The sequence below is a fragment of the Patagioenas fasciata genome, chromosome Z (assembly GCF_037038585.1).
Source record: "Patagioenas fasciata isolate bPatFas1 chromosome Z, bPatFas1.hap1, whole genome shotgun sequence".
NCBI lineage: Eukaryota > Metazoa > Chordata > Aves > Columbiformes > Columbidae > Patagioenas > Patagioenas fasciata.
In genome coordinates this window covers 69,890,798-69,913,819 of record NC_092560.1, presented here as the reverse complement: position 1 = coordinate 69,913,819, position 23,022 = coordinate 69,890,798, and the positions used below count along the sequence as shown (strand labels likewise).

The window sequence follows — 23,022 nt, the reverse complement described above, 5'->3', positions numbered from 1 at the left end:
TTGTTTGTTTGGTTGGTTTTTTTTTTTTTTTTTGTTTGTTTTGGTGGTTTTAGTTGTTCCTCCATGTTGTCGGAAACACGAATAATATTTTGGGATTTACAGAGAATTTTGTGAGAATGCTTCTGCTGTCATAGTGATGTTCTAAACAGCTTCACAAGTGTCCAGTTTAATTTCTAGCTTGTTTTGTACAGTACAGCTGTGATTAATCCCCCTGTGATTATAATAATGGGTAACATGTGAACTGCAATTAAGTTAATGTCATACTGATTCTCCTTAGTATGCTCTGTAGCCATCTTGCCTCAAGCCGTGTTCTCATTAGGCATTAATGAACTTAGACATAATGCAGTGGGATGAACTTGCATGAGAGGCCTCTAAGGAACAGATAATTGCTGCAGTTTCTATTTCAGCAGAGAGTGCTGTCCTCTTTGGTGACACAATTAGACAAGTGGCTCTCAGGCCAAAATATTCTAGACAGAAAATACCTAAGTAATTAACTTTCAAAGTGTGATATGGTAGGAAATTAAAGATATCTATTAACATTTTTGCAACTGATTTAACTGATCCTCTAATTTCTTGTTAAGTGTTCAATGTAAAGGTAGAAACATGAGAAACACTCTGAGCTCTAAATTAGCTAAACCAGTTATCAGACAACGGAATTTTGTTTTCCAGAGTTACTGAACTATTGGTGTCTAAATGCATGCTGCAGCTACTTTGGTTGTCCAAACATTCATTTTTTGGTTGAGACCTTAAAGGAAGGTCCTAATTTAATAATAAATTCCACATTGTGGCCAAATTTTGAGTTCAAGTATGCACCTTTTCTTTTTTATTTAATCTGTAAAACCCCTGGTTGTATTGTTTTGTTTGTTGGTTGCTTGGTTTGGTTGGTTTGTTTTGTTTTTGTTTGTTTTGTTTTATTTTAAGATGGATCATACAATTTGGTTGCTGTATGCATTTTTGTGTATTTTGGTGGTGTGTTCTGTTTAAAAACTGTTCCAAAAATAGGAAATAAATGCTGTGGTTGGTGCCACAGTTCACTACTATGCCTATAAAATGGTTTGGGACCCATTTAGATGTGAGAGCTTCATAAATGAACTCTTGTTCCTGTGAGTAGTGCAAATAATGGTAATCCATGCTGTGAAAAGTCTACCTCTATTTGCACTTAGAAGTTGAAACTGGAAACATCAACCAGATGTTTCTAGAGGAGAAAAATGTAGTCCTGGAACACTTCTATGGTGAGAAGCAAATAATTCTCATAACGTATGAAATCAGGACAAATAACAGAAGGTAAGAACAGTACCACCTGCTTATGGCTATTTTTTTAGTAATACATTTTTTCATAATGTTTTTTTCCACAGTGTTGCCAGATGAGAGACAATTTCAATATGCTGCAAAAATGAACAATTTGGAAACCATGGAAAAGCTTTTTAAAAAGAATGTTAACATGAATGCTGTAGATACTGTGAGTATGAAGCGTTTGACAGACCACTGATCTGAGATGCAATTCCTCGGGGTTGCGTGGTGGAATCCCTGCCAGCTGCAAGGCAGTGAGGCTCCACGAGTGCCTTCTAGGACCCAATTAAGAAACATTTGACACCTCCAGTATGGTCAGCAGGATTTGTGCAGCGTAGCTCGCAGGTCTTTTCATTTAGCTACTAGTCTGTGCAACACATCAGAAACTAAGTGCTTCTGAATTGTGGTCCCTGCTCTAATATTCACCCTTTGTTCTTGGGTGATTTATTTATTGAGTTGCCCATCTTTCAGAGTGGGAGGACTTAACCTTACAGTCACTTTGAGAATGAATTTATGCTACTAGCATTACAAATTTCAAGTGTGAAGTGTTATGTTTGGTTTGTGTGGAGCCACAGGAGCATTCTACCACGTCCTCTGGCTTCAGGCTGAGATCAGAGTTCAGATTTACCCTAAACAGATGAAAATGCATTACTTACGCTGATATAAACTCTAGGCCTAAAATCTAAGGATGTATACTTCACAGTAACAAAATACGGTGCCCTGTTCTACATGAGATGTAGTTCAACAGCAGTAGACTGTTCATGATATTTATTTAGGAGTTGTGGAGAATAGTTTGCACTCAGTGGCTACATTTAGATCATCTACCCGTGAACACCCAATATTACTCAATCATGGGTTCTGAAAAAAACTTGCTTTCCATGCCCAGGTGCATTTTGCCCACTGGGGAATTGTGGAGATGGTACAGCTGCATTCCTTGGTTTGTTTGTGAAAAGAGAGGAGACAAAAATTTCTTTCGGGTAAACTTCTCTTGAACTATGTGAGTGTTCCCACCAACTACACAGTACTCTAAAAAGTCACTTAAAACGCAGTTCTCACTTACTTATTGCTTTCCAGAATTCAAGAAATTAATTACATACTTTTCCAGTCCAGGGATTCATATTTTCACTCTGTCATCCTTAAATCAGACCTATAGTATAAGAGATTTACTAGCATTGCTATGTGAACATTTCACATTGATTGATTCTCCTAGTGGGGACTAAGCTTATACTGGCAAAACCATTATTTTGTTAATGTTGATCATTCCTGGCCCTGCACACCCAAGCCAAATAAGCAAGGCTACCAAAAGGTGAGTTTTATTGACAGAACTATTTCTGTGCAAGAGGCTTTTTGGGGCATAAATGCATGTCTTAAATCCCATCTTTTTATGCTTTTAGCACATATTGCTATAAATTTAGACTTATACATGAGTAAGTCAGTTGATCCGCATAGAACCATAAGATAACAAATCCAAACTGACTTTTAAAATTAATTGGTTAAATCAGTCATATATCCTTGTCTGGAGACTCTCAGTGAATTACGTTAAATTCAGTTATGCTCACTTTAATTGGAAGCAAAACTCTCTCCACTGAAGTTTAATTTAATTTAACCAATGCCTTTTAAATTCACACCATTAATTACTTTAGTGAAAAATTATTCAAATGTTCCTGATAAGCCTTGAGCCTATTCACCTGTGTGAAATTACTCACTGTTTGCAAGGTAGAAGCTTTCATTTATGTAGATAATGACTCAGTCTGGTAAGGTGACTAGTACTGAGTGAAGCAGGAATCTTGTCATGTGTTGCAGAGGTATAGCCAAAAGCAAGGAGGTATCAAAAGCAAATCTAATTGCATAAATCTAGTCCTCAGCTTTTCAAATCAAACTATATCATAAAATAAAAACCGTGGATGCTTCTTTTACTGTGTGCATCTCTTCTAGGCAGTATATGACTACTTAATCCCCTCGGCCACTTCAGTGAATTTCAGTGAAGGGATGATATTACATAAAGTGACTAAATCATTCTGGTTCTACAAGAAATCTTTCAGATCTATGCCTAAATTATATTCCAGGGAACAAAAATGCATATAAAGAATGGTTGTTGCAGGAGAAATATACAAATGTGTATATTTTGACAAACACATTTGTTAATAATTGGATAAGTCAGAAATCCTGATCACCTACACAAGGAAAAGAACTGTAATATAAACTTGATAACCAAGCTTTGTTTATTTCAGCTGAAGCGCACTGCTTTCCATTTTGCTGTTGCGAGAAGTCATATATCCGCAGTGGATTTTCTTCTCCATCACAAAGCTAGACTTGATATGGCAGATCAGGTAAGCTGGCTTAGATGTTTTGATTCACACAATACAGGAACAAATTAGGACAAAAGTGAAGGTAAATGTTTGTCTTACGCTCTGCATTTTGCAAAGTTATGTGCTTGCTGTAAACACTTCAGTTTGTCTCAAGAGTGCACATGTTCATATGAAAGAACATTGTCAGTAGAAAAAAACATTGCTCAGAGCTCTGGCTATGTCTAAATACTTGAGTGGGAGCAAGGGTGGTTGAAGCCACCTGTGCAAACACTCTATCGGTGGGTAGTTAATCATTGGCCACTTAATATTGAAGCAGTCACTAAAAGTGAAAATTAGCTCTGGGGATCTCCAGGAGCTCAGAAGATAATTGCTTGTGTTCTTTCCCTCCATTTCTATGTGAGTAGTTTGATGCAAAGTTGTCAACTACTCTGCAGACACCAAGTCATTAAGAGTTCAAAAGCGTGTGGCTGGCTTGGTTGGGCCAGATGGCAATACACATCCATTTGATTCAGATATTAAAACCAAATGTATGGTATGTTACTAATAAACAGGATATTCAAACTAGGAGTTTTCCAGTCAACTGAGTAATAGAAGTAGATGAATCATTTAACGTTTTTCCCCTGCTTGCTTCTTTCTCCTTATGGCAGTGTTTAAGTTGTAAGAAAAGGAAATTCTGGGTTGTTGAGGGACAAAGCTACCTTGTTTCCACATTGAGCTGGAGTGAAAATGAGACCTATTAGTTCCAGTTGCCAGTGGCTCCCGGCTTGGGCATCTGCTTGCAGTGTAGATAACCTATCCTCGCTAGCACTGCTTGAATTGCCCCAGAATGTTGTCCTGAGCCACTCTGCCAGTGAATATCTCACATGCTGCTTTCAAGAAATATGGCTGTCTTTCTGGAACCTGTCAGCTCCTAAGCAAATCTTGCACTGTTGTAAGCAACATTTCCTTTTTGTCTGGCAGACTGAAAGACAGTGCCTGAATGAAGAACTCTAAAATTAATAGCCTATGTTACAAATGCTAATAAGGAAGTTCTGCAAGAAGTGGACAGTTTTCTTTAAGTAGTATTGCTTTTCCTAGCAGTATTTAAGAAATGGATATCTGGATCTTTTATGGAGTACCATTGGGTATAGTGTTAATGTAATTTTATTCTGTAACTATGCTAAATTATTCTTCGTGGCCATTTTTTTTTCAGTGGCTGTCTTCCAAATTTATTGAGGCAATAAGGTGACTCAAAACATTTTGTGGGTCCTTTAATTACCCTGATAGGGTGCATTGTGACCAGGTTGGAAACACAGACCTTCCACCCTTGATGGAGTTCTGTTAGACACTCTGAGTCTCATTCTAGTCAAGGATTATCTTTTAATTATTAGCTGTCTTTAATTCTCAGATGAAGCCTTTCATGCAGCCGCTTGTTCTGAGGACAAACTGGGGAAGAGTTGTAACACCTGAGGAAGTACCTCAATCCCTCTTGCATCCTTTAGGTTACTCTGCCTCCACCTGTTATGTCAGGTGCTTTTATGGTGGAATATGAGTGGTGTTTACACAGCACTTAGCATGATGAGCCATGATTTATGGTGCTGCACCCATACACAATGCACACAAATTGAGGAAGAGATGTGAAAAAGTTATAGAGATTTGAGGCCAAAATGGGAAGCAAAACTGGCTGGAAATTCCTTATATCTATTTCTTCTGGCTCTGAGAAATTGAGAAACCCACTCACAACACCAGGTGATAACACTGATTTTCTGGAGCCTGCATAACAGACCCCAGTCGTACATAGAATTAATTAAAAAAATAAATTTGGCATGAAGTATATTGGTGGTAATTTCTGCCTTTTTCATTTTATTTGAAGCACGGCTTGACAGTGATTCATCTTGCAGCTTGGAATGGAAATCTGGATATAATGCGAAAATTAGTTAAAGCAGGTGCTGATCAAAACGCTAAGAATGAGGTTTGTTGATGACAAAATTTTACCAACTCTAAGCACATTTATATTGGAAAAAGATAATACTTGTTCTTACAGAGTTACTTTTTGGTTGGTTGGTTGGTTGGTTTTTTTTTTGTTTTCTTCTTTTTTTTTCCAGGAAGGAATGAACGTACTGCACTTCGCAGCTCAGAACAACAGTGTTAAAATTGTTGATTATTTTCTTCAAGATCTTCATCTTAATGAGTTGAACAAGCCTGATGGGGTACAGTATGTTTCTTCCTGTTTATTTCTTCGATGTCATGAGGCATCTGTTGTGGGAAAAACAATCCCCCCTTAGGGAATTCCAATGCATTTTAATTTATTGCCAGTTACATACACTTTCAGTTACTGATTTGGGTATTGAGGAAACAAGTAAGACAATCAGCCAGACAAGCACCTAAGGTAAACACTTCTTTGCCTGTCTCAGCTGAACTCCAGACACCTCTCCTCCTTCCCCTGCTTCCCTTTGTTTTGTGGCCCATGATGCTCAGTCCTACTGGTGAACAATGGGAGGAAGAGGAGGCTTGGGTAGGTCCATACTGGTTTCCTTTTTCTGCTACTCCTCATTTCTTACTGTGTTCCTGTGCTCCAACAAGGGATTCTCCATGAGCTGCGATCCCTCTGCAGGTGTACCTCCTCCTGGGTCTCTTCCCTTGAGTCTTCTTCTCTCCTCCAGTACTTTCCCATGTGCATCCTACTTATAACAGTGGCTGCCCATTTTCTAGTACATGTTTGCAGAGGAACCACAAGCACCTCTGGTGGGCGTAGACCTGGCATGTGGTAGGTTGGTTTTGCCCGTTGTGGAGCCGGCTGCAACATGGGCATCTTTCATCAATGTAGAACATAAAACTGTCCTGCAGAGGTGGGTCAGGTCTTCAACAGTGCCAGGGTCTCATTCTCACCAGGTATGCTGTGCTTATATTTTCACTTCCCACTATATTGGGATCTCACTTTGGAGGCTTACATGACTAAGTAGGATATTTTACCTTTACTTGAGGCAAAACTATTCTTATGGAATTTGCCACCAAAACAAAGATCCCCTAAGCTCTTTTTGAGCCCTGAATTTTATAGACCTGATCGTACAAAATTCTGAATTTTTCCTGAGCTGACAAAACAGAGTTTAACAAAACAAACCTTTGTGGTTTAGGCCTTGGGAAAGAAAGGGTGAAGAGAATTTTTCTTCATGTCGAGTTTATTTAATAATGATCTCGTGTGCAATTTTTTTTGGTAGACATTTGACATAGGCCACTATGAGGTAGCCTTTGATAACTGATTAGATAGCCTCACTGTCTGATCAGTGGTATTATTTTACATCAAGATAACTTTCTACAGTTGAACCACAAATAGTTGGAAAAGTTTTTGTTAGTTTAACCACCGTGAACAAAACCTCCTAATACACAGCATTAAATTCAAGCCTCCTGGTTGAAACTTCTGAGATGCAGTCATTGTGGTCTGTACTTGCAGAATTCATATTAAATGTGTTATGTCATGGAAATAAATTTTGCAACTTCTTTACTGCCTGCTTCTAAGCATACTCAGACTTCTAATGAGGCAGTTCTTTTGATAAATAGTTTCATACTAAGAACAATTAATAATTAAATACTTTGAGGACATTTTCTACCCTATTACCCATTCTGAACAGTTCTCAAATATTTTCTTCAGGTGCACAATCTGGTGTATAATTTTTTTTCACAAAGAAAGCATTGCATCTTTTAAAAATTCTTACTCTTCTTGTATATATCTACTTTTTTGTTGATTTACCTAGTCATACAACATACAGATTTTTATGCAGATATGCGTATGTACATGTCAAATATCTAGTAACTGGAGGCAAAGTGGTTTTACTCTCAATAACACTTTCTTTCTGTTTTCTAGAAAGGTAAAAAGCCATTTCTTCTGGCATCTGAAAAAGGCCATGTTGACATGATAAAGAACTTGATTACTCTGAACCTGTTTACATCTGAAAAAGATAAGGTAAGGATTTATTTTCCACAGAAGTACAACTAAAAATGTGCTTGTGAAAGATTACTTTTTTTCAGTGTAGTTACTACATAACCAAGTGACATGAATAAGCTGTACAGGTATCAAGGTGGTGGCAGTGATATATATTGGACCAACAAATGTATAAGGATGATGTTTTTTCACTGATTAAGGAAGGACAGTGTATCTTCTGCTCTTATTGCCAAGAGACTTTTCCATATGCATTAATAATTAATGTAAAGCAAGACTAGCATATGCTGTCTGTTGGGAGAAGTGAGAAGGTCTGGTAACTAAGATGTCAGCCTTTGTATCGGGAGATCATGTTTCCCATTTTTTTGCTCTGCTCAGCTGTGTCTCTGTGTCACTGCTAAGTCCTGCGTGACTAATTTTTCAAAGTTGTTTAAATACTTCAAGATGCAAATAAACACCCATTTTTCAGAAGTGCCTAAACACTTCAATCTGGTTGAGCTTGCTTTTGACACTGCATTTTAAGGTGTCTGAATAACTTATCAAAGTCTCCCCTTAAATTTCCTTTCTCCTTTACTTCACTGTTTGTAGAATGAGCATGTCAGTGTTTCTCTGCTTCTGAGGCAAGAAGAAACACATTAAAAATTGTTAAATGGTCATATACTGCATTCATAGAACCATGCAAACAAGCACACAGGAAGTTATGCCTTTTTAATTTTTTTGTTTTTTAATTTTAATTCTGGTTATACGTTAGAAGGTGCAGCCCAGCTTGGAGCTCTAATGTGCTAAGTAGTTTATCAGCACCAGTTAAGTAAGTGTTTTCCCAGGCATCTAGCAGGCTGAACATATAAAGCAGCAACAATGGGAGGTGAATGCTGAGATCCTAAAGAGTAAGTAAGAAATCAGGACAGCAACTCCAGTAATGCATCTCATGGGTCGCTGAAAGCCATCGCACTGTCATTATCAATTAACAAACATACCTTTTCCAAAACTGTATGTGAATTTTCTGTCCCTCCACCTCTGCAGTGGTCTGGTTGAAAAGCTGTTCTTGACCCTCATTTACCTGAAGGTTAGGACCCTTCTCCTAATTGCCAGCTTCAGTTTGTTTCTAGACAGTTCTATACTTGCTCTTGTGCCAGTATTGTCTTTTAGCTCAAAAGCTGTTGTTCTTCCTGTTAATGATACAGCTTACTCTGGTTTTGTTTGCTTGCTGGTGTGCTGGTTGTGATGGGGTTGTTTGTTTGGTTTTTTTTGGCTGATTGTTTTTTTCCCCTTAGTTAGCTAGTGAGGATTTGTACTGATGGCAAAGAAGACTGAAGATTTTGACATTGGCATCAAGACCAGTAAAAGATTACATATACTTACCTAGGTTTTGCCTATTTATCTTTAAAAGAGTGATTTTGGGGTCTTGATGTCCCCATCCTTGTAGGAACCAATGTCCAAAGTTTTATTCTGATTCATTCCTCAGGAGTCAGAATTTTAGATCTTTTTGAATGCCTGCATACATATGAAAAGGTTTCCTTCAGATTAGTCTGAACCTTGGAACATGCCATGTGGATCTGCCTCCTCCTTGTATGTAAAAGAGAGGTGGAAAGACCAAAGGCTTTGTGTTTAAGTACATGGTGTTTTTACTTATTGTTTCAACTTCATTCTGGGTTTTAAATGATCTTATCTGACACTTTAATTTAAAGGAGGGAAACACAGCATTGCATCTAGCTGCCAAAAATGGTCACAGCAAAGTTGTAGAAATTCTGCTTGAACAGTGGGAGGAAATAAATGAACTCAATCAGGTAAGGACACAGAAATTATTAAAACAGATAAAGTCTGAGATTTGAAAAATTGATTAAAAATAACATTTCAATGGAATAAATGTTGCAGTGAGTAGACTTCATCAGTTCTGCTGCTTTTGTGTTTGCATCCTGTTTAATTGTTTCTCCTCCAATAAATTCAGCTCTATTATCTCCTTCAATGTCTCTTTCTCTGTCCTTTGTTCCTTACACAATGGTCCTCCATCTGTCTCACAAGCCCTATCTGCTGGTAGAAGGAAACAGGAGGACCTAACCTCCACCTTTCTTCCTGCCCTCCAGCAGTTCTTGCTACATGATCCCATTCGTTTTACTGTTTCCAGCTAGGCTGTTCCCTGAGTCAGTTCAACATATATACCCAGTACATACCATTGCAGGCACCTCAGCAAAGAGGTCTTAGATCTGCACCTTGTTCATTTGATCTCAACTGGTTGCACAGAATGGGCTGCAGTCATTGCCTGTCCATTTTTTTTTTTTTTTTTCTGAGTTAGCATTGGCAAGTTCAGCCAGCATATTAATAAATTGGATATTAGCTGTGAAGGTTGTATCCCTGAGCTGGTGCATTCATGAGCATAATATTAAGGCTTAAACGAGGGGTGGCAGAATGAAGTGCACACTAAGTATGCAGCTCAGTGTTCTTGCTTTGCAAAGGATCCTCGTGTCTTCTGCTTCTTCTGTGGGGCAGCTGGGATGAACTGGGTGAGTTAATTCACTTTGCTGTGGGCTGACATGCCCATTGCAGAAACCTACTATGTGGTTGACTATCTGTTCTGCTGGCCCAGTGGGTGAAATGAGGAAGGGACACCCACTCTTACCCAAGGCCCTCCTCTTCTTTAATCAGCAACAAATTTAAGGGTTGAGGGTTCTCTCTTATCCAGCTATGCAAGCTTTCAGGCACACAAACCTCTGTGAGATGTGATGTCCTCATGTTTCCAAGCCTGGTCTAATAATGCTGTTGCTTCTGCATGCAAAGCTTATACTGCTTGTGTCCCGCTTTGCCATGGCTGGTGCTGCAGCCTTCCTGTCCAACTGGAGATGTTCTGCTCTGTTGATAAACAACCGTCTCTTTCCCCAGCATGCACAAAGCACTAAAATGTATTATAATAAGTTTATCAGAGTAATGATGGCAGGACTTCAAGTCAAAATCAGGATTTATTGATGCTTCGGTGAGTGCTGAAACAGTAAGGTACTTTTCAGCAAACATTTGTGTATTTTAGGAGTTGAAAAGCAGGGATTAAATTATTGTGCAGCTGATGCAACTTATTTTAGAGACTTGCTGTGAAGACATGGAGACTTTTTTGGGGTGAGAAGATTTGAAACAAATATGCAGCAGAAGTATATACCAGAAGTATTCCTTATCACTAGTGCTAGAGCTGGGAATTCGTCAGAAATCCACGGTATTTGGCTGACAGAAATCAGTACTTACGGTATGTGCCAGTGTGTTAGCGGTGTTGCCTTATGTTGAACAACAGCAATTGCTACCCACCATCTTTGTTTCTGTGCCTGCTGCTAGCAATCATCTTCAAAAGGAGCACAATTAATATTTATGAACTAGTTATCTGTATTGTAAACCTTACTGTACTTCTGTCGACATTAATGTCATCCATCACTGAAGTGTTGGTGAGTTGCCATTTTACCCAAGTGTTACTTTAGGAGCATCCAGGTTGTGTTCTCTTGTGACCATCTCCTCTTTTGTATTTGGCTGAATTAGTCTGATCGAGCTAACCTGTTTTATATCACAGCCTTACAGTCATGCAGCTTAAATTAGAACAGATATTTTCTCTCTGTTGCTCTAGAAGGGAGAAACTCCATTTTACTTGTCTGTTGAAGGTGGTCATGAAAAATGTGCTGAACTCCTACTGGAAGCAGGGAGTGACATCAATATTTTAACTCACGAATGTACACAGTATGCCTCCAGCACACAGGTACTGGGACATCCTGGGCTGTGGGAAAAACCTTTTCTTCCCTTTTCTGTATGTACTAATCGTATATTTCCTATGCTTATTTTTATGAAATGGTGAAAAGATAAAGAAATTAATAAAATAGAAATGAGAATGTAGAGAGTGCTAACAGAATAAAACTGACGTATAAGAAATACAGCATAGATATATTTGGCAGAGTACTGTGGTGGAGGTTTATATTTACTAGGTGTCCAACAGTAAAACATATGGCTAAGAAATGGAACCAATCAGGGTAATTGAAAAATTCTCCTTTTTGGCAGTGCATATGATTGATCTGATGACAAACCTGTTCTCCATATCTGGTTCCTGGACACCAGTCCAGCTCACATCTGTTGCATGGCCTTGGCTTGCTGCTACAAGGAGTTTATGATTCCAGCAGACTGAGAGCTTGTTTGTTTTAGCAGAACTAAGAGAAAATTGTCTATTGATTTATTTTTTAAAAGCTTGTTAATATGACTGCACATTATTGTTAAAGGTCAAACTGAATGAATAAGACTAGGAGACATGTTGGCTTTGTCGTTGTCCATGGCACAGGACAGCTGACAATGCTGATTTATCTCTTTCATAAGAGAGACTGAAAAGGATTAAAGAATACTAGTGGTTTTAGCATGTTTATTGTGCTATAGTAAAAATGGGAAGTTCCTTCAGTATTTACAAAATCACATCATGCTAACTGCTGATCCATTTCATTTTACATCATTTTGTCAAAGGACATTTTTTGGAGGGAGTAGATCATAATACAAGTTAAAACGAAAGACTGTGTATTGACAGCTCTCTTTAGCATTGTTTTTCCAGCAACAAAACCATAAGTTTTTGCTGCCTATACCATTTCTTTCAGAACAATAGCAGTGCTTTGCAGATTGCAATTCAGAATGGACACTTATCCTTGGTTACTTTTCTTATTGATAAGAATATTGACCTGGCTCCTAAGCCTGAGGTGAGTGTAAATCAACACAATTTTTCTGCTTCTCTTCAGCATGTCCTGTCTTTTATGATCTTCCTTGGGAATTCAGACAGCTGAATGAGATTAACTAGTTCCTTCATTTTTTCACTATAAACATCATTATGTGATTTATGGGTGTTGGCTAACAATATGCATAGACCAACAAAGCCAAGGTCCTGTTGCTCAAATGCAGTGAATGCCTGGGCAGACTGGTGCAAAGCACCGTAGAGTTGGCCAGGCTAAGCCAAGAACTGGGCCTTGTGGGAAGATAAGCAACGTACCCTGCTTGAAATAAGCAGCAGTAATGCAAGCACCCCTGTGTGCTGCGGGCAAAGAGTTAACACTTGTAACTGATTTTGAATAAACGTAAATGAACACTTCAGTGTTTTCACCCTCTGCACTCAAAGCATATGCCTTCAAAATCTGTATCCTGCTGTTCTTTGGGGTTTAAAAAGAAAGAGATATTCCTAAAATCAAATCTTGCCTCAATTTAGATATTACAGTTTTTGTCACATCTGGGATTTTCCACCTCTACAGTACAGGATGGAAATGGAAAATGGGCTTCATGACTTATCTGCCATAATCACTGGCCTGTTGCATAATATTATCAAGGAAGACCAATTTATGTTGTGCTTGAAATGATTTGTTTCAAAGATCAGGAAGCTGTTGTGCTGTTCTTTCTCATTGGCTTTCTGTAGCAGAAGCAACACATAAAATTGTGACTTAGCTTTTGGAAGCATTTCCAGTGCAGTGTTGTATAAGCACTTGCTGTATTTTTTCTGTAGCCTAGAAGAAATGGCTGTGGTTTATAGAGACACTAATGAATTGGTATCTGGCACCTGTGAATGGCTCTGCTACAGAATTATTTTTCAGCTGTATTTAACAAGAAACTGATGAATCACATGTTTAACACGATCTTGCCAATCTAATGTCTGGATTGTGACTGGTCTTGGACCTGTGCCTCAGTTATTTTCATGAATACTCAGTAAAATTTAAAAAAATGGCTTAATTTCTTTCTAGCTGTAATTTGCTTTTTATAAATATGACACCAAATCAGCTTAGTAGAAAGAGTATTTCAATCAGCAACATGTGACAACATTTTTTTTCCTGGAGTGTAGATTTTGACATCAGTTTGCTCAATACAGAATTAATCTGTCTATTCAACTGTGGGCAAACCCAATTTTCTGAGGGAACACTAACACGACCCTAACCTCCCTATTGTCAGCCAAGTGTAACAGTACATTCGAGGTATGAACACATAAAAGCAGTGTCTTGCTGCATTCCTGAATGGTAACACACTGATACACACCCCATACACTCAACATTTCCAGGTTTTTCAGCTGTATTTGTTTGCTTACTGCTGTAGGTGTGGCAGGAGCAGGCTGTGATTTCGGGCTAACTGCACCTCAAGATCTGTTTTCTGTAGTCTTGAACCTTTGCTGGAGTGTATCACCTTTGATGGATTTTAGTAAGAACCTCTTTTCCTGTTTGAATGAACTTCTAATAACGTACTCAAGTTTAATAGTTCATTGTTTTCTCTCCACAGCAGAAGAATTCCTCTCTCCATCTAGCAGTTATCAGTAATCAACTACCAGTAGTAAAAAACCTCTTGGATAGCAACCATGATATAAACGCCTTAAATCACGTAAGAAAACCTGGAAATTAGCATAACTTCACTGATAAAGAGGAGATTATATGGATTTTGCTTGATTTTATTTTTTTTTCCTTACAAGGTCAGGGTACAAAAGAATAGGAAGGAAGAGGCAGTTCCCTCCTTAATTTTTTGCGTGTGTGCACATATTAGTCACTGGTACACACTGTGCTCATATTGTTTGTACAAGATAAAGATAGCAAAATGCTACATACTCAGAAAATGTTTGGATCAATTTATTGTTTGAGTGTTACAGTTCATGCATAATAAATGACAGAAATGTGTCAGTGGTGTTGATCTCAGAGGAATCTCAGAATGTCACTTTGGTGGGAGTTTATTTTTTTTCACAGCAGCCCCTATACTGTATTTTAGATCTGTGACAAAAACAGTCCTGTAAGAGACCAGTGTTTTACGTGTTACTGAACAGCGCTTGCACAGCAGCAAGGCTTTTTCTGTTTCACATTCTGCCCTCCCAGTGAATAGACTGGGGGTGCACAGGGAGCTGGGAGGGGACACAACCAAGCAGATAACCAGAGCTGACCAAAATGATGTTCTACACCACAGAACATCACACTGGGTGATGAGGTTACAAGTCTCTGTGGTGCATCAGTTAACACCTTTGGCTGTTAATTGAAAGGTCAGTGGTTCAAGCCTAGACAGGGATGCCACCTTCTGTTTTCCACACCTTTACCAGGATTGTTTGGTCTCTGCATGGAGGCCTGGTTGGTTGTTGACCATTCTGCTGTAGACCACCTCCGTCACCACTAATCCCCTGAAGTACTGGATACCCTCCTCTGTGAAAGGCCATGTATTCACTTTGGTGCAGGCTTGCTTGATCCCTTTTTAGCTGTACAAAACCTCCTATAACTGTTCATGACCATTTTCAGCTTTTGCTGTATCACTTGCTTTGCCTGGAAGACCTGTGATAAAAGCACTGATATTTTTGGGCCCCACACTTCTACTATCCAGGTACTCAGAGAACCATATCATAGAGAAAATGGGCAGTTACACCTTTCCCCTTTTAGTCTTTGAGAGATGCTTTGTGGAGAGAGGAACAAACAGCACCAACCCTTTCTTGTCCTCCAGGATAGGTGTCTCCCACCTTCTTGTACTGGTCTCTCAGCTCCTTGAATATCCTTGTATAACCAGGCTGTTCATATTAGTGTGTTTCTTGAACCTGATTTTTGATTATCATTCATAAGGTTAAGCAACTAATCGGGAATGCCACACAGGAATGTGCCCAGAGCCAGTCGATCCTTGGGTGGCTGAGGGTGTGGGAGGAGGTGGGCAGGTGTCTGGGGCTGTTATTTGCCTCAAATACCTTGAGAATTCATGCCTGATCGGTCATGTAGTCCCAGATAACTGGTACACCATTTGAAGGAGGGGCGCCTTCCCTGCCCTGATGAAACACAGTAACTTCTAATGCTGTGTTGAGGTCTGATCCATGTCTACTGAGCTGCCATCCAGTGCCCTCAAAAGAGAAAGAGGATCTCTTGATCAAGAAGCACACAAACGGATGCTGAAAGGTCTCATGATCTGAAGCCACCCATAAGGACATTGAAAAGGTCACTCAATCTGAGGGCACACAGTGAAGCTTAAGCAGAAATCCAGCCCTCAAGTGTAATAGTTGCTCCTGTACTCAAGAAGAAATGGTGGAAGTGGACATTGACTTGGTTAGTAAGAAAAGCAGCAGCTCCTGCTTGAGGGGTGGAAAGGGAAGAGTCAGAAGTGACAGCCTGGCCAGCAGCAGGACAAGACAGGGAAGAAACAGGAAGGACAAAAGAGGCAGAAACCACCTGTTCCCCAACCTGAACATTGTATGAGACACGCAGCAAGTATTAATCCATGAGCAAGGTGAGCACGTTACTACCTGGTTGCTCCAGTACTGGGAAGGTAGGGAAGCCCAGTAGCTGGGGTTCATCACAAGGGATTATGGGAGTGACAAAGGGATCAGAAGAGAGACAGCCCACCTGTGAGCCTCTGGACGTGGCTCTCTTATCAAGTGTGAAGGCAAGGTATCTCCTCAAAGAAGGCATTGTAAACCAGCAAGACAAATAGACTACCACAGAATAAGTTATCTATGTAGGAGTTAATGGTGATGGACATGGTCTACAGTGACAACCAGGCCTCCAAAGATGTGGATGACATCCAGAGCTCATGGTCCATACGGCAGAAGTTTGTACAGATCTTGTGGATGTTGTATGCTGGCACCCTGGCCATAATAGAGTAGGCAGACATTAAGGCACCAGCTGCGTGTAGATCAGCCTCCCGGCGGTGGTGCTTTAAAGAGAATGTCTCTTCCACCTCCTCATCAACCCTGTTTCGCAGCTGTGGAAACACTTCCCCACCGGGCCTGTGAAGTCCCACATTGGGCACTGTCGTTCCTGTTTGGGAAAACACACCTTATTTTCCCATGTGACAGGTGGGGGTTGCTCCCCAAGATAGTAACAAGGACTAGTCTTTGAGAAATTATAGTTTGCTCCTTTCCAACTGTCATTTTATTGCTAAAAATTGATTTATAGACATTTTTGTGGGAGGCAGAGGCTGCCATTTGCAGCTGTGGTCAAGTATGAAGATAAGCTCTTCTGTCACATAAACCAGAGGACTTTTGTAACCTTCTTGAACACATTTCAGAAATTATTTGTGCTTTGTCTCTAGCATGTCTGAAGTTATATACAATAGCTACATATATATCTCTAAATTACTGCAGGAAGTACTGTTGGGAGAAATTTATGAGGTGATGTGGTCATGATGTGTGTTCCCAAAAGAGCTGATGAGTGACTCCGATGTGGAGCCCTGAGGCTGGTGTTTCTTGGTGTGTTAGGTCTTGGTGGTTGACCCCGCAACCTTTAAGTTAAGGTCCAAAGGCCAAAAAAAGTTCTCTAACTGTATCTACAGAATGTAGACTTGCAACATCAAACAAGCACAGGCACAAAAACGTTCACCTTAAAAGGATGTTGTGTCACATGAAACATGCTACGGGACTTGTCCAGACATGCAGGGCTTCCAGAAACAACAGCTATCTTATTTGCTGCTCTATTACAACCATAGGTGGCTGGAATTTCTTATCCTAACATTCTCTAGAAGGATAAATAAATAAATAGGTTCCATTTGGGTATATGCAGCTGTGTAGAGACTACACAACCCTCATTTCAGATGCAAAGATTAGACGTGAAGCTGGATGTCCCTTTAGCTGTGCTTCTTTATTCTCTAGTTTTGTCTAATGCTTTTTTTTTTTAATGTCTGTGTGTGGTTTAAGTTTCATCAAACCTTTCATGGCACAGGTAGACTTCTTAGTCTTCTGCTACATATAACTGTTTTGTGGCATGGTTGGCTAACAAACCCCATTGTGCACTGTGGTACAATGTACAATTGAAAAGTATGGATGTTCAGTTGTCTTTGCATGAATATCAGGAGGGAAAAGGTCACCAAAGAGGACAGTATAGCAAGGGTTGGCCGCTGCATGAAGCACTCTGTCCAAAACACCTTGTTTTAAGAGGGAAGAGAGAGAGCTCATTGTGTTACAGTACATTAGAGGGGCGTGACATCAACTTTTCCCTCAGCCAGATGGAACTCCCTCCTGGTTTTCCTGCAGAGATCCCAGATGCTCCCTTTTTTTTTTCTGAAACAGAACTGGCAGTCAGATCACTTAAAAGTTAAATTATTTCATTCTGTTCAGTATTTTCTAGCCAAGGCTGTCTCTTGTTGTGAATCTTGTTTAGATCCAGATTGTGAGGACTCTGCTTCCAGGAGGGAGTTTGGCTTATTGTATTTCTTTGGTGTCATCAATTCCAGAGGCAAGAAACCCCTCTACATCTGGCAGCTGATCTTGGCAATGTGGAGCTGGTGGAAGTGCTGCTGAAGGCAGGCTGCGAACTCAAGACCACGGATAAGGTAGATTATGTTCCTCACCTATGCAAGGATTACATTATTTTACTGTTTGTTTTATAAACGGGCAGAGATGCAGGAAGCACTTGTTGCCAGTTGTCTTTCCTAGGTAAAACTAACAGTTAGCTGTAACAGAGAAAGTCTCCTTTTAATATTGCCATACCTGCAGATTTCAGAGATCTCAAATGGTTTAAGTGAAAAGCTGTAAATCTTCCATGTTCCATAGTTTGAGGGATATACAATACTGCCAGAGACCTCTGATGGAAAAAAGGGCTAGGCTTATAGTGTGAAAAACAGGCTTTAAATGTTTTAACAGTGCACCCACAGACAGGTTCATTGCCAGGAGACGCATAGGTACTGCCAGTTTTAGTAATTGCAGTGACAGTGAGTTTGCCCTTTAGAACTCTGGCCATCTGCAAGTGATGGTGCTGTGTCCCTGAGAAGCTGTCCCAGATCTGTTCAGGTGGGTGCTTAGACTCAGTTGCTGAAGTTCAGCCTGGAAAGACTGAGGCAAGAATGGCAACAGCTGGAAGAAGTACCAAAGCAAAGACTCTCTGGGGAGGTGCTTTTGAAAGGACATAGTACCAAATCCAGTTTTTACAAATGTTACTAAATTACTGGAAGATTGTTTTTTCCCTTTTTATAATGTTACCACTATATTGATTTTCTTTATGACTGAGTTGACAAATTTTATGTTTATCATGAGCAAAATCTGGCTCTTCAGTAATTTTAAAATGTAATTTTCATGTACAAGTTGTCCTGATGAGAAGTTAAGCTATGGTCTGGGATCATCTCTTTCTTCTCAAGCCTGATGTGAGTGCGGGTGACATGGTTGGTATGTTTTGGGAGGCTGAGGTAAGATAATGCATTGCAGTTAAGCCTTCTGATTCAGAGTCATGCCTATGCTAGCCAGAGAGATGTAATTCTCCTGCAGGTTGGCCCAGAATGATGTCTTGACCACTTTGGAGAGGGACAGCGCCTTGGTGATTAGAAAATTCTCTCTACCTATCGCCAGGGGGATCTGACTTGTGGACTGGATCTGAATCTGTGGCAAAAGCAGCAGATTTTTGGTGCAGGCAGGCGTTTTCTGGGGCAGGGGACCACTAGGGCAGCACTAGGAGCTGTCAGCTCTGGCGAGAATGGCTGACAACACCTGGGCATTGCTGGGGCAGCTGTTACCACAGTTTTAAAAAGCAGCCTATGGAGGGCTAGTGACCAGAGCAGGTGAGCAGAGTGGGAGAATGCAGTTTGCATAGTGGTTTGTGCAGTAGGGCCTGCAGGGAAGATCTGCCAGCTCAACCAGGGAGTATGGTGTCCACCTGTCTGAAAGCATACCTTCTGTAAGGCCGGCACCTATGACAAGTGATGCAGCTGCCCAGACCAGAACCTGGTAGGAAGATGCTGCCACCCAGGTGTCAGGCTGCAGGGTGTGCCCTGCTCTTATACCAGTACTGGATGGCAGCAGTGAGCACAGCTGTGGGAGGTGTGCCCAGATAGAGGAACTCCTCCACTTAGTGACAGAGCTCAGGGAGCAGTTGAGTAGGGAGTGTGAGAGGGCAGTAGACCTCCAGAGTTACACCCTGCCTTCCCTGAGGCAGGTCCAGCAGGTAGACAGGGTACAGGGGACTCGCTATCCTCTGTCTGCATGGCAGAACGTGGTGGCTCAAGGGATAGGGGGCAATGGCAGCGTGTTTCTGCCCGGCACAGCGGGATGGTCTCTGCTGTGACTACCTGCCCAGCTTCCCTTGCACAACAGGTATGAGGCTCTGCAAGTGAAACCAAACAACAATACAGAGGAAGTGCTGCGGACATTAAGTTGGTCTATGCCCTTCATTAAAACAGCTGCTATAAAGAAGAAAAGGTAGGTTATTGTCGCAGGAGACTCCCTTCTGAAGGGAACAGGAGGTTCTATATGCAGACTGGACCCACTTCTTAGGGGAGTCTGCTGCCTCCCTGAGGCCAGGGTTAAAGGTTTGAAAACTTCCTGCGCGGGTGCAGCCCTCAGATTATTACCCTCTATGAATTTTTCAGGTAGGCAGTGATGAGACTGAAAAGGGAAATCCAAAGGCAATCAAGAGAGAGTTCAGAGCCTTGGGATGACTGATTAAGTGATCAGGAGCACAAGTGGTGTTCTCCTCTGTCCCTTCAGTTGCAGGAAATTATGAGGGAAGAAGACCCAGGAAGACCCACCAGATGAACACCTGGCTGCAGGACTGGTGTCACTGGCAGAATCTGGGTTTTTTTGATCACAGGTTGGTTTACATGACACCTGGCCTGCTGATGGCAAATGTCTGAAAGGGAGAAAAGGATTCTTGGGCAGAAGTTAGCAGGGCTCATTGAAAGAGCTTTAAACGAGGTTTGAGGAGGGGAGGAGAGAAAACCAGGAGTAGCAGAGATAAACCCAAAGGTGGCATGCCAGAATTTGAGGGATGAGGTGCTAGTGAGCCCCTTTGTCTCGGTGGAGGTAGGGCATCCAGAGCCATGTTGTAGAACAGACATAAGGGTTATAGATTTGTTAGAAACCATGCAAGCACCTGAGAATGGCCACAAAAGAATCAGGGCTTCTGTAGTGTCCTGGTCCAATTTCGGGCTCAGTAAAGTTTCAAAATGATCCCAAGAGTGAGATGGAGAGAGAAACGAGGTTAAATGCCACCTATCAGGCCAATTTATTCCATCAATTAATTATGTGGAATGGAGAGAGAGAGAGAGTAATGAAATTCAGAAGGAAAATTAAGCATGTACTTGAGAAGATAAGCAAAAGATAAGCAAGAAATAAGCACCACCTGGATTCAGTGCTGTCTTCCATCTGTCCTCAGTAGTGGATGGTAACACAAAAGGTCTTTTCATGTGGTTTCTTATTGCACTTGGTGACAGGAGTTGTGTGGACAAACTGCTGGCCTGGTCCCAGATGTTGGTGGCTGATATTGCTTGAGCTTCGATTAAGCTTACATGACCTTTAAGCATGCTCTGAGTCCACAAACTGCAACTCATGGTGATCAAGTATTTTCTACCTTACATCAGCTTTCTTCGCACTATGCAGCTCACAGTGATCAAGCCTTACTGTGATTAAGCATTTAGAGCAAGTATTTACAGCAAGCACAACAAGAACGTACCATGAGTAAACATCTTCCTGCCTTGTTCCCCTGAGCAAGCAGGCTTTCAGACAGGAATTCATATTATTTCAGCAAACAGGCTTTGAGACAATTAATTTACAATACCTCAGTCTCCCGCACTGTCGAGGGTTTAGATTGCAGGCTGACAATCAAACCCTGGCAGATGTATTGTTAACCTCCCCTCCGCCCTCTTTCCCCCTTCAGCACCTACCTCTCCCCCTTCCCACTAAGGACAGGCGATTGGGAGGAAAAGAAGGAAAGAGAGAAGAGAGTTGAAAAAATTAACAATGTTTTACTAATGCTATTAATAAGAATAGAGAAATATACAAAATATACAAAACCAATCTTGAAAGTCTCAGCAGCTGCACCCAAAGTCCTGGATTGGACTCTGCAGCTGGAGCTGGATTCAGTCTCTCACTAGGTCTCAGTTCACAGGGACGACCAGCAAGGTCCTCTCCTAATGTCGGCCATAAGCAAAAGGGACGAAAAGGGATGAGATCCTCGTGATCTCCCACTTTTATATGAAGTATTCACATGAATGGAACATTATACACAGTTGGTCAGTTTCTTGGTCACCTGTTTCCCCTTGCCCCTCTTGTGAGATATGAATCTGTCCTTATCAATAACTTCGCATTCCATTGCTATGTTTACCAAAACATGTGTCTGGTTCTCCAGGAAAATGCAGCTAATATGAAGGCTTTAGCTGACAGGCATATTCACTAAAAGAGAAACTTGTTTTTAACAAACCAGGACACACACTCCCACTGTGGGCTAAGAACCACCGCCTCTCACAGCTTCCCACCGGAAAAAGGTGGCAGGATCAATAGTCCAGGTGAAGCGCATCTATATAAATGCAGCCAGCATGGGCAACAAACAGGAGGAACTGGAGGCCACAGTGCAGCAGAAAAACTACAATGTAGTTGCCATCACAGAAACATGGTGGGATGACTTCCACAACTGGAACGCTGCATTGGGTGGTTATAAACTCTTCAGAAGGGACAGGCAAGGAAGGAGAGGAAGTGGGGTAGCCCTCAATGTTAGGGAGGATGTTAGGGAGTGTTTCGATTGTCTGGAGCTTGATGAGGGTGACAACTGGGTCCAGTGTTCATGTGTAAGAATCAAGGAGAAGGCCAACAAGGTACATATCCTGTTTGGGGTCTGTTACAGACCACCCAATCATGTTGCAGAGACAGATTAAATACTCTGCAGGCAACTGGTGGAAGTCTCACGATCGCTAGCCCCTGCTCTTGTGAGGGACTTCAACCCACCAGTTGTCTGCTGGAAAAACAACACAGCAGAGAGGCAGCAGTCTAGGAGGCTCCTGGAGTGCATGGAAGAGAACTTCCTGGCACAGCTGGTCAGTGAGCCTGCTAGGGAAGGCATCCCACCGGATCTGTGTTTGTAAACAGAGAAGGACTTGTAGGCAATGTGATGGTTGGAGGCTGTTCTTGGGCATTGCGGTCATGAAATGATGGAGTTTACTATTCTTGGAGAAGTCAGGAGAGGGCTCAGCAGAACTGCTGCCTTGGACTTCTGAAGGGCAGTCTTTGGTCTGTGTAGGAGGCTGGTTGGCAGAGTCCTTTGGGAGGCAGTCCTGAAGGACACAGGAGTCCAGGAAGGCTGGTCACTCTTCAAGAAGGAAATCTTAAGGGCAGATGAGCAGGCTGTCCCCATGTTGTAAAAGACTAGCCAGCAGGGAGAAGGCCAGCCTGGCTGAAGAGAGAGCTGTGGCTGGAACTCGGGAATAAAAGGAGAATCTATAAACTTTGGAAGAAGGGGCAAGCTACTCAGAAGGGATACAAGGATGTTGTGAAGTTATGCAGGAAGAAAATTAGAAGGGCCAAAGCTCAACAAGAGCTGAGCCTTTCTATTGCTGTAAAAGGCAACAAAAAATGCTTCTATAAACACATCGGCAACAAAAGGAGGACTAAGGAGAATCTCCACCCTGTGGTGGATGCAAGGGGGAATACAGTGACAGAGAACGAGGGAAAGGCTGAGGTGTAAATGCCTTCTTTGCCCCAGTCTTTAATAGTAAGACCAGTTGTGCTCCAGGTACCCACACCCCTGAGCTGGAAGACTGGGATGGAGAGCAGAATGAAGCCCCAGTAATGCAAAGGGGAACGGTTGGTGATCTGCTTCACCACTTATA

General features: G+C 41.3%; 1 protein-coding gene across 1 annotated transcript in view; it reads left to right on the top strand.

Annotated features, from left to right (window-relative positions):
* The window catches only part of ANKDD1B (ankyrin repeat and death domain containing 1B), a 34,625-nt gene that overhangs the window by 2,207 nt on the left and 9,396 nt on the right, over positions 1–23,022 (top strand). The window contains exons 2-11 of the mRNA XM_071801827.1: positions 1,356–1,459; positions 3,522–3,620; positions 5,452–5,550; positions 5,684–5,788; positions 7,441–7,539; positions 9,204–9,302; positions 11,114–11,242; positions 12,117–12,215; positions 13,768–13,866; positions 17,668–17,766. Of these exons, the coding sequence (XP_071657928.1) occupies positions 1,356–1,459; positions 3,522–3,620; positions 5,452–5,550; positions 5,684–5,788; positions 7,441–7,539; positions 9,204–9,302; positions 11,114–11,242; positions 12,117–12,215; positions 13,768–13,866; positions 17,668–17,766 (1,031 nt within the window). The remainder of the gene's footprint in view (positions 1–1,355; positions 1,460–3,521; positions 3,621–5,451; positions 5,551–5,683; positions 5,789–7,440; positions 7,540–9,203; positions 9,303–11,113; positions 11,243–12,116; positions 12,216–13,767; positions 13,867–17,667; positions 17,767–23,022) is intronic.